Here is a 12,641-nt window from a genome sequence, read left to right as displayed (position 1 = left end):
AATCTGTCATTAATTTGATTAATATTAATTAATTATTCATTTAATTTAATTTTTAGAATCAATTATTTCTTTATTTTTATTATGTAATTGCTTGATGATTCCATTACATTTGAAAATGAAGTTCCATTTCCATTCCATTAATATAGATACTATATTGTAAATTCCATTCCTAGGCCTACTATATTATTTTTGATATTTTATATTGAGATTGTAATTCTATTACTCCTCTAGTTTGATACATTTTTATTACCATTTAGCTGAATTTTCCACTTGATGGCTTATTCTCCAATCTTATTTAAGTTGAAATTATGTGATCTATGATTCGCATTATTTTAAAAGTATGATAATTTCAGCAATATGTTTATTCTAAAAGTATTATTATTCTATCATCAATTTTTATTGTGGTTGCTCGATTCTTATTCGAATATTAATGCCATTATATTATTTTTTTCAAGTCAATTCAATTTTACATTGCAAAAAAAAAATGGATAGGAAGAGATTTGGATGATTTGAGATGTTGAAGATACAGTCTGTTATCATCATTAATTCGAGAGTGAATTTTTTCAAGTACATTTCCTTTCGTGGAATGGGAAAACACAAAACAGAAAAGAATGAAAATAATAATTTCCAGAAACAAGAAATTAAATCACTCTCATCTGATTGTGATCAACTAGCCTAACTTTTAGCAATTTAGCAAAATATCAAACACATTATTTTTTAATTCAGCAATTTATCATACAAACATTATGTTTCATTCTATTGATGAATAACCTATGTGTTATAGCTCTTCAGCCACAAGTTTTCCTCTGTTGTAGAGTATTCATCCTCCAATATCATCTTACATTGAAATTTTTCAGTCTCTTATTTTCTTCCATTAGATTTTTCTCAAAAAACCACTCCACAAAGTTATGTTTATTATAAAAATTCCATCCGAATGCACATTTTTTAAATCCCGTTGTAGACCTTCCTGTAATGCTTTCCCGTGGAATTGCAATTATTGAAATATATAATAATATCATACTGTATATTTATATCGTATTATTATAGTCTCTAATGTGATAGGCTCACTGTTTATTCTCATCCAACAACCATTTTTCATCAATCATTCTCTCTCTAATTCCTGAGTATTATTGTTCTTCTTTCCCTTGAACTGGAGTTATGATCGCAATCATTTTTAGTTTTAATTAGAATCATTATTTGTCTCTTACGGTTCCAAATTTTCAGGTTACAGTTACAACTCTTCCCCATAGAATCATTCACCGTCGTACTATAAAAATGTTCTCATACTCAATAATAACCATTCATACCGCTACCTGAAAATCAGTTTATTAAAATATACTTGTCATTTCTTACACAAAATTTAGTACACGTAATGTTTCATCATATTTTATCGTAATGTTATGTCATTTAAATAAGTCAATCATCATATACATGACCTGATCAATTTTATCGAATTACACTAGAAGCTCCCATTTATTATCAATCGCGTTACTCAATTGGACATATATATAGGCCCCATTCAATATTCTCATTAATAACAAATATTCTCAATGAAATAGATTGTGCAATCCATGAAATATGTGTTATTGAGAAAACATTACATTTTTGAATTATTCTTAATCAAAATTCGGAGTGTACTAAACCTATTTTTTCACAATCATTCTATGATTGTGTAGATGTTATTGTTGAATGAAAAATTCTTATTTGACATTCATACACTTTATGCGGTTAGTCCCAATATTATCAAGCTATTGACAGATCCTCAGAAATAATTTGACAATTTGACCAACTCGTAATAATTTACCTTACGCTCATTTAGAGTTTCTAGTATTTCACCGCATTTTTTAATTTTACTTTCAAATGTTCCAGTCCGTCATTCATGAAAAAATAATTGTTGAATGAAAAATTCTTATTTCACATTTATACACTTTATGCGGTTAGTCCCAATATTATCAAGCTATTGACAGATCCTCAGAAATAATTTGACAATTTGACTAACTCGTAATAATTTACCTTACGCTCAATTAGAGTTTCTAGTATTTCACCACATTTTTAAATTTTACTTTCAAATGTTCTAGTCCGTCATTCATGAAAAAATATTCACCTATTCTCAACTTACAAACAACATGCGCATCATCTTAATATTAGAATAAAAATCTAAATAATAGATAAGTACCGGCTGATAAAAAGCCAATCGCCGCATACTCTTCCCGCTGTAGACCTCAAGAGATTGATCTCTCATGAGAAATCTACGCTATGTATTCATGAGCAATAAACTCGCCATCGTCTATAAAATGAGATATCAGAAAAAATCTATTAAAATAGGAATCATTCATATTCATCTCAAAACATCCTTAGATACCGTAACCTAGATCTTCAAAAATCTTTTAAAATCTGTTCATACCTCATGTCCTTATCTGTGTTAGACCTACCTTTCATTTTAATTATGTAGGCTACTTTCAATTTCCTTGTATAGTTTCCCAAATCGACATTAATTATTTAACTAACTTACTGACTCATTCGAGAAACATATAGAAAAAACAACATATTTTCAAGAAACATCTCAGACTTTTCAAAACTCACAACAGGAAATTAACAACATGGAAATATTCAATTCCATCTGTAACTTGAAAATCACTATTAAATTAATTATTGATTTGTGAAATAAATTGGAAAAAGACTCCTAGGCTATTATTATAGTCAAGGCCAAGAACAACTAAGAGGTACTGTTCGATGTAGTGGACGTTTGAATGCAATTTCATACTTAAATCTTCTTGAATTGAGCTTCACATTTCCTAAAGAGGTTTTGGTACTGGATCTCAATCGAGCTTCTGATTTTCGATAGGTAGTACATTACCACTCCAACACCCAGTGTATAGTAGGCTACACTCTAAAAACCAATGATTTCTCACGATATTTTCATAATCCACTATTGAGAATATCCTCATAATTCCAAAATCATTTCGCTTTTATTATATAAATCTATTATGATCACATTATGTTGTCAATTATAAAAGTTTATTTTTAACAACACTAGTAGTGTCATCATTATAACGATATTGTTATTCTTCCCTCACAATATTTAATGAGGCCAAATTAAAATTATTACACTGAACATTGTAGAGGAATTATTGGCGAATATAATATATTAATTTATATTATGGAGAGGCTCCACAACATTATTATTACAAAATACTATTATATTCTCCTCTTTTTATAAAATGAACTCAGTTGAAAAGGTCAGTAGTCATTGGATAGCTTATCATCCAGACATCCATTATATAAGTCAATAGATAAATTGAATAATAAATAATGTGGGATCTATACCAATCAATTGCTTGTGTAAAAGACATTCATATTTAAGTTTTCAATTGGAATGATGGAATCTAATATGTTCATCTGTTACAGCTTCTGTTTTTCTATTGAAGTACTTCATAAAATCCTAAATTCTACATACACTTTTTCAAATATTTTATACTTTTCTTAATTTTTAGTGTATTATTCCCAATTTAGATTTTTCATAGTGTATTTTTCCATAGATTTATTTTTTGATATATAAGAAATGATTATTTTTGTTTTTTTACGGAAGAGCTGTATTTTATAGCTAGTGCTGTATCCACTAACAATGGATTAATAATATTTGTATAAATAACACAGTTATTCTACCGTCTTTTATAATTTATTTCCATTTACAAAGAAAGCTGATTTTGAGGCAGCTTCCAAAAAATCTATGTTGGCCCTAAACGTATGTGAACATATAGTAGGCTAGGCCTACCATAATATTGTGAAATGAAATGAAATAAATAAATTCAACTAACTGAAAGGTTTTAAATCAACCCAAATGATGAACTAAACAATGAATATATTATGAAACTATTTGGTGTTCCAATTGTGATATTATTGGTCATCAATACTTTCTATTATGAAAAATGTGCAATATTTTAATTTGGAAGAAAGAATGAATTTTTACTGTTAAGTATGTGTCTAGTTTATCAGCAGTTATATTATATAGTCATCTAATGACAAAGGGGAAGCACGATACGACTTGAATAATTGAAGTTGTTCATATATTGTGGATAATTTTCCAATGAACCTTTTATAGCTACCGTACTGTTGATTGGCTTTTGTATTTATGGATTTCTGGAATTTGAAGAAAACTTTATGGACTCTGAATAGTTTTCTATTAGTATCTGTGTCAAAAACGCATTGTGCATTGTTCATAACAATATATTCTGCAATCCAGTACCTTGTATGTTTTTTGCACACATAAAGATATTAGCGTCCTGTCTGCTATAAATAATATAGCTTATTCTCTTTTGTACTTACATGTTTTGTACTTACATGTTTTTCTCTGTAAATTAATTTTTCCCAACTTATGTTATATTTATGAGAAGGTCATGTGCTGCTAGCCTCAAAGTGACCTTTGAAATCGCTTAGAATTGAGTACCCTTCTAAGACATTCATCAGATTACGTTATTTTAAGTTGTATTCATATCCTAATTACAATATTGGGGAATGAAAACTGTCCATTATCGTGAGGTCCACGTTATACTGGCAGTGGAGAAAGATAGGAGAACAACGTTGCCGATCCTCTGTCTTGTCAATGCCTTCTATGGAGGGTAACTGATGCCGGTTTATTGATGTATATATCAACAGTTCTCGTTTAAAATGATGAATTATGTTTTATCAAGTAAGAACTTATATTTTTCTCAATGATTTCGTAATGAATTTCCATAGTCAAGATTAAATATTTTGTTATAATTAAATATATTTCTACATTGTTAAAAAACAAACTGGCAACAGAGCAAATTGAGAAAGAGATAGCACTATCTGCTTTGTCGAATGATAGACAAGGATAATGATACCATTGCCAATCAAACACTGCCATTATAACGTGCACCTCACTATAGTTTAGACTAAATTAATTTTTTATTAACTTTTTGGAAAATGGATGTTTCTTGCCTGGAATGATCATGTTTATTTTCATTCATGTGGACTAAAGAATGATTGTTGTTAAGGATGAGTGTATTCTAATCATGTTTTATATTCTGAGAAATTGAAGTTGGAAGAATTTTTTTAGTTAGGGTACCTATAAAATATAATGTTCAATTGCTCATGCAATACGTTAATCACAACAAATAGACAACTTGTGTAAAATCTATCAATAATTTAGAAACCTTTAATAGGCCAACTGAAAATGTTTTATTTGATTGATTGTAAAATTTGAATCCCATTCTAACAATCATCCTACTCTGGTAACTCTGGTCAATGAATCACGTTTCGAAATGTTATTTTTCCCTCAATTGAATTGATTTCAAATATCACTTTGATTGTAAACCCTTCAGCTGATTGTTTTCTAACAGTGAAGCACTGACTAATGTTCAAAATCTGAAATATATTTATTCAATGTATCATCGTGAATATACACTACATCAAGATGGAAAGGTAAAATATAGTGCAAAAGGAAACTTGTATACATTTTTTTAAACTGCAATATATAGGCCTACCGGCTAATACTTCTTCCTTTTCTTGAAAATTTGAAACACAAACTTTCAGAAAATAAAAATCTCATTTCAACTAATTTATATGTGTAAAGTGTGTAAATAATATTTTTTATGTACGAAATAATAAGTAAACAATGATCACTCATCGAAATCTAAAAAAATAACTTTATAATTGTTTAATAATGAATATTAATTTGTTACATTTTGCATTCAATGGAATAATGTTTATAGTAGCATCACATTATGCTAATCCTATTAATATAGGCGAACTGTTGAATCTCTTGAATTAATTAAATAAGTAGGTAGTTATTCTAAGAATGAAATTAATATTGTTGAAGATACTGACCAAATATATGCAAATGTAGGTATGGTTTTATGCTTGTTGGATTTCTGGGCCTAAGTTATTACTTTTAATTTTAGATGAAATTGATAATAGTAGAAATAAAATATCGATATCCAATATAGATTAAGATCGTTCTTAACTTAAAGATATGAACAATTTTATTGTACGAATGGAGCTATGAACCAGAAGCTAAACAAAAGTAAGTTTTTTAATCTCTGCTACAAAATATAGGGAAGAATATTGTTTTGATATTAAATTTGGAAAATTGGATGATTTTCAAGTGCAAATCTCTGATTTGGATCATGAACATTGGATGATTTACAAGTTGAAGTGATGATTTGGACAACACTTTCAATATAAATAATAATAAATGATTATATACTATTTTTATTTTCTCATACCCAAAATGAGATTTGGATTACATGCTCACATTTTATCTAATGTTATTCTAACGGTAAATAATCCTCTAGTGGATATAATGTAGTAATTTCTAATATGTTATAATGACTTGAAAAGCCAGTTATCGAATTTCTAAGAAATCAAACAAGTGGACAATTATTCTAATCAGTAATTCTAATCTTTAGACTTATTCTCACACAGAGAGCGATCTGCTATCCTATTAATAGAAATCTATATCTATATTATCCTAGATCGCTCTCTACGCTATACCACTACGGCACTACCTCCGTGAACAAAGCCATAGTGCATTAGTGTGACGTCAGCACAGGTAGGGCTCCTAGACCAATAAAAACACTAGCTGATATAGATCAGCTGAAATCAACGAATTTTTATTGGTGTAGGAGCCCTTCCTGTGCTGACGTCACACGAATGCACCGCCACGGCTTTGTTTACGGAGGTAGTGGCTATACAGTACCTCTCTCTCTATAGTTTTACAGATCACTCTCTATGTCGTCGAACCCTTATTATGATAATTTTGATTATCGAATTATGTTATAATAGAGCTGCAAATAAGTTCAATACAGAACCAAAATATTATGTAGTACGCCTATTTGTTGGTGAATATTTAAAACAATCAAAATTCATTCATAATGTTCTAGTGGAATTAATCACGATTCAAATTTAACCAGCTTTTGTGCAACCGGGCCTATTATTCACTTGAAATCTCTGAATCTCCAATTGTGTAGCTAGATACGGTATAACTTTAATCTCGTGACCATTCCAATCTTGATTGAAACGATAAACCCTAACACTTCTATTTAAATGTTCATTATGATCTTGTATAGACCAATTCTTCATTGGGAACGTCATTATTGAAAATACATTAATTGATCTACAGTATGGATCTTCCAAGTAGATTTTTGAAATAGATCATAATTTACTTTTAAAATACAAATAGGTAGCAGCCTTTTTTCAATAACTCCAAAGAGTCATATCGCTTAAGATATTCTGGTTCATAGCTCCACTTCACTAAAAATAATAATCAATTATTATTGAAATGAAGCGCACCTATTCATTAAGTTGGTATAAGTATAACTAGGTACTATATTATACAATGAATGAAATGTATTTTTAATAAATGTGAGAAAATGAAGTGATAATAAGATTACCGTATGATATTTTCAATTTCACATTACACAAAGATAATTATAATAAAATAAATATTGTTATTGAGTTTATCATTTAATTCAAACCCTGTGATCTTCCACAATAATTACAGTTGTTGCCCAAGTCCTACTGTTTGAAACAAAATAGAATGAATAATCAAGTAAGCTACATAAAAAATTATTCAATGAACAATGAAGTAGGCTACCGTTACCGTAGGCCTATATAATAATTAATCCCATCAAAGACATAGCGTCAATAAAGAATTGATTTCTTTGAAAAATTATTATTATTAGCTTTTCATTTCAAATTATGATAAATGAGTGAATATTCTGAAACTTTTCAAGGCCTAATATACAGAAAAATCTGATATAATGCCAGCACCGATGATAGAGATACAATAAAATAGGTAGTTTGGAAATAATTATTTTAAGAGCCCTTACATAATTATACATTTTGGTTGCTCTCAGAGTAAAATTTATTACTGAATCTCTGCTATTTAATTCAGCTTTAGGCGTTTTAATATTATCCGTGTATTTGAAATAACCGGTATAGTACTTTGATATCGATAGTCGATCCTGTACCTAAAAGCCTAATAGCTATCGATATAAATGATGAATAGTCGATCCTTTACATATCGATATGTTAGTTCAGCAGCTATCGATATACGTGAATCTCAGCAACTATCGATATACGTGAATCGATAGCCGATTGCTCAATTTGTTTTTCAATTATTATGAGTTTGCGTCAAACAAATTAAAAAATTTTGATTCACAATCTTAATTCAATTCCTTGAAAATCCCTATTTCTCAAAATATTATTGCAAGAGCAACAAAATTGACAACAAAGTGAAGTAACTTCCAGTAATCTGAAAATCTTGATGGCAGTGGTGTCAACATAACAAGAAAGTACTGTTTCTATTTCCAAATCTGTAACTAAGTAGCCTAGTGATTTCTATTTTTATGCTATAAATAATGGATAATTTTCTATTTTTCTGCTTGATTTTCCGTGTTCAGAATATGTGACACAAGTGAGTGAAAGGTAAACGTTTCCTAGTTCTCATGTGCACTAGTTAAATTAGGTGAATAATGTAACATAGCTGCACTGAGGTTAGAGAGCTTCGCTTATATTTTAGTTGTGTAATTAGCAAGATGCAGTATTAAAACTAATTAAATATTGTCAAAAATCTATATTGTGCTGTGATTTTGAATAACTACGGCTGTCACGATGAAATGGAGAGGAATCGCGTTGAAGATATCAAGAAGAAATTCGAAGGATTGAATCAAACGCCGATAAGGAATGTGAATGTTTTGGGACAGAGACACAACTCGGTTTCAAAACAATTTGTTGAAGGGAATCAGTTTGAAAAACTGTCTTCAAATACAAATAAAGGTAATATCAAACGATCGCATGCTTTCCGGTCTGAAAAGTTATCAAGGCCGCCAACATTTGAATCTAAAGTTTTCAGCCCTAAAACTGTGTTCCCAACCCCAAAAAAGGAACTTGTGAGAAGTTTGCCTTCTTCAAGTTCAAAAACGCTAGACTCTAAAGAACCTGATCGTTTGGGATTTCTAGACCCGACCAAAGAAAATGTAGGTTTAGATAGTAAAACATTACCAAATAAATCTCCAGAGTGTTCGTACAGTGTTGTTTTGAAGAATAATAAGTCTCCATCAGACACTGTTAAAAATAAAGTTGACGCCTCACCGCCAAAAGCAACTTATTCTCCTGTCTTCAAGCCATCATCGATAAGAAACAAACAACCAGGAAATCGACCAAGTATAGAGTTGAAAAAGGAAAATTTAGATACATTTTTAGGGATTGCCGACAAAAATTCAAGGAATCAAACAGAACAGAAAAAGTCGCCAATCAAAAGGAATATTGTAAAAAATAATATAGAGAGAATTGAGTTGGAAGATGAAAATAATAGAATAAATAATAATGTTACACCGAAAGTAAATAATTCCACAAACTCTCAGCTTCAGTCACTACTGAACGCTCCGTTACCCCCTGGGCCACCACCAAAGAAACCTCCTAGAACTTTCGCTCATGATCTAAGAAAGAATTTCGACTCCAAAAATGCCATCGACCTTGCAAATAGTCACTCAAAGCACAACCCGGAAGTTAAGCCTGTACGCTCCAAGACTGAATCACAGATTATGTTGAAGAAGTTGGAAAACTATCTTCTAGCACAAGAGAAGAAAGTTGTTGAGAATAGTAGGGAGCAAAACGAGACGCCATTGAAACCACCTAGGGACCACCTCAGGTCTCAAAAACTTCAAGACTGTAGAAAGACACCTAATCTCAACAGGTGTTTGCCATCAACGCCAGACAATAACAAATGTGCCAAACCAAGCGACACGCACAATGATCTTAAATTTTGTTTTAATATTTTAAACTGTACAAAACCTCCCGTTTACGATGGTTTAGTGACTAAACGGTCCAACTTTTTTATTTCGCCGCCAAGTTCAGCCAGTAAACTGATAGAAGTGAGAGCCAAACCTTACGGACAATTGAACAGAAGATCGGCCAGTGAAGAACATGTGTATGCCGAACCACTCCAGAACGAAAACAGATCAGCTGATTGTTCCAAAGACGAATGTGCACGTTTAGCACGCAGACACGAATCACTTCCTGAAAGTAGCACTCTAGAAGAAGCTAACAAAAGAAGTGAATATGGCCTTCACTACATGGTAAGTAGGATTTCTTTCTTACTCTCAATTCAGGACAAGCCATACAATCTTTCAAATTCAAATTTCCATCTACACGTTTCACTGATGACGTTTTTTGTTAAATATTCAAATTCAAATTGTCGTCTAGATGTTTCAAAATTAAAGTTTCTTTCTCAATATTCGAGTTCTAGGCTGAGGTCCACATCATAATGGAAGAATTTTATTAGCCTAACATTGTTGTTGCTATCCTTGTCTATCATACGACATCTCAATTTTCGAGCTCTAGGCTGAGGTCCACATCATAATGGAAGAATTTGATTAACATTGTTGTTGCTATCCTTGTCTATCATACGACAAAGCAGACAGCGCTATCCTTTTCCGGCTCCACAACGTTGCCAGATCGTTTTTTAACAACGTATAAATATAACCAACATAATTTTTTATCTCATTTTTAAAAAATTATCATTAAAACAAATATTTTCTTATCGAATAAAATAAAATATAACTAGGCCCAAGTTAATTGATAAATTCTATAAATTCAGATACTCCGGCACTTTGATATATTAAAGGCACACTGGGGAGAGGCAAAGAACAAAAGAAAAACAAGGTTCACCGGCTATCAGCTATCCCCTATAGAAGGCATTGGCAAGGAGAAGAATTGGCAACCCTGTTCTCCTGTCTTTCTCCACTGTCATTATAACGTGGACATCACTATAGAAAAAATGAGTAGCCTATATTAATTTAAACTCATTTGCTATTGGATGATTGTATGGTTTGTGTTGATGATCTCAATGAAGTACAGACTCCTAAGTTTGACTTCGAACTCAGAATTTCATATAAATAATATAAATAATGGCGACAGTTTGAAGTGAATATCACCAACTTATGAGTTAGCAACAGGTGACATCAGAACCTCTTGTGAAGGTTTACATAGCGCATGCGTGAGCCGCAAATAAATTGCTTAAATTATTAATAATCTATTATGTCACACTTTGCTTTTCTTGGACAATGTAACTTCAGCTGTTAAAAGGCTTTGTAGAGCAGCATGTCTTGAGACTTCAATTATAATTATATAGACTGCATAATTCTTAGGCCAATTCAATTTCAATTAACTTCAGCTGTTAAAAGGCTCTGTCAACTAGCATGTCTTGAAACTTCAATTGGAATTATATAAACTAGCCTAATTAATTCTTAGGCAAATTAAATTCAATTTAAACTTATTCAATCATTCACATGATACAATAAAAATATAAAAATGAATGCATGCAAAACAATAGCAAAAATCATAATATACCAAATCAAGAACTGTGGTGCAAAAAAGGGGAGGATTGAAGAGATTTGCAACTACGATAATAATTCATAAATGTTTTTCTGTAATTTGATGAAGCTAATAGGCGCGCGTACCGAAAAGCTGAGTTGAACCGTAGACAAATGATGAAGACTCTCCTTTTCTCCATGGTTGAATCATGTTTGCATGATGACGTTGAATCTTAGTGTTAACGGTATTCGGTTGAAAGTTTTGCACTAATATGCCTATTCATTAGAAGCATAAATATAGACGACATTAATGCAACATGACTTGCTACAACCCCATTTAACATGATTATGCAATTATTGCTAGATTGAATAGATCAAAATTCGTTTCACATTATGAATAATGCAATAATTGCTGGATCGAATAAAAATACTACACACATTGTATTTTCTACTGAAATAATTTTATTGGCACAAACATCAAATCATTAAAAAATTCTTCGGGAATTTTGATGTCGTAGAAAATTGTTATATTACGGTACTTGAATATTATATTACTTGACTAGAATATCCCAATCCTACTATCCCATTAATCCGGATTTTTTCCACTATAGTTTTTGATAAAAATACGACTTTTCCGTAATTTCTGCTAAGTTAAAAACCAATATTTTATTTTGTAGATTTTAAATTTTTTTCAAAGATTTAAGCTACAATTTTTAAATTTTAGAATTTAAAACTCTAGATTTTTAAATTTCAAATTTTTATAACTTTAGTATTGTAGGCTACATCATGTTGTAAATATATCCATATTGAAGCAGTACCCTTTGCATGCTACTGGAATATGTTTTTACGTTTTTGAAATGAATGCAACTTCACATTTCACCAAAGCACTATTTTTATTCATCAATAAATTTCCTACCTAAGGAAAGAGTATTTCTTACTGTTTACTTATTGACTTGGAGATTTTATAGATCCATACAAGTTTATGCAATGGCTGACAATTTTAAAATAAGTGCGAGTACGATAAAAATTTATTTTTCACACTCCATAAAATTTATCGTTCTCATTTATTTTATCCATCAAAGAATGTAGGCCTACTAGTGAACTCGATCTATAATGCATGTACTCAGAGTTATCTCATGATGTATGAGATGGTGTTTCACATTTCAAAATCCGTTATTATCTATATATTTATCAAACATAATATAAGTACGGAACTAATTCCAGTAACCAGTGTAGTAACCAAAACCAATGTAGTTGATCTTTTTAGGCAGATCGTAACTGCAAACCAAAATTTCCTTGCGG

At 30.7% G+C, this 12,641-nt stretch overlaps 1 protein-coding gene across 1 annotated transcript in view; it reads left to right on the top strand.

Annotated features, from left to right (window-relative positions):
- Nucleotides 1–8,300: 8,300 nt before the first annotated feature.
- LOC111063836 (DENN domain-containing protein 2A) overlaps nt 8,301–12,641 on the top strand; it is a 47,202-nt gene continuing 42,861 nt past the window's right edge. Inside the window, exon 1 of the mRNA XM_039431597.1 lies at nt 8,301–10,103. Within this exon, the coding sequence (XP_039287531.1) occupies nt 8,643–10,103 (1,461 nt within the window). The 5' untranslated portion in view covers nt 8,301–8,642. The remainder of the gene's footprint in view (nt 10,104–12,641) is intronic.

The sequence above is a fragment of the Nilaparvata lugens genome, chromosome 6, assembly GCF_014356525.2.
Source record: "Nilaparvata lugens isolate BPH chromosome 6, ASM1435652v1, whole genome shotgun sequence".
NCBI classification, from domain to species: Eukaryota; Metazoa; Arthropoda; class Insecta; order Hemiptera; family Delphacidae; genus Nilaparvata; species Nilaparvata lugens.
Note: the sequence above shows the minus strand (reverse complement) of the source record. Positions and strands in the feature narration are given on the sequence as shown.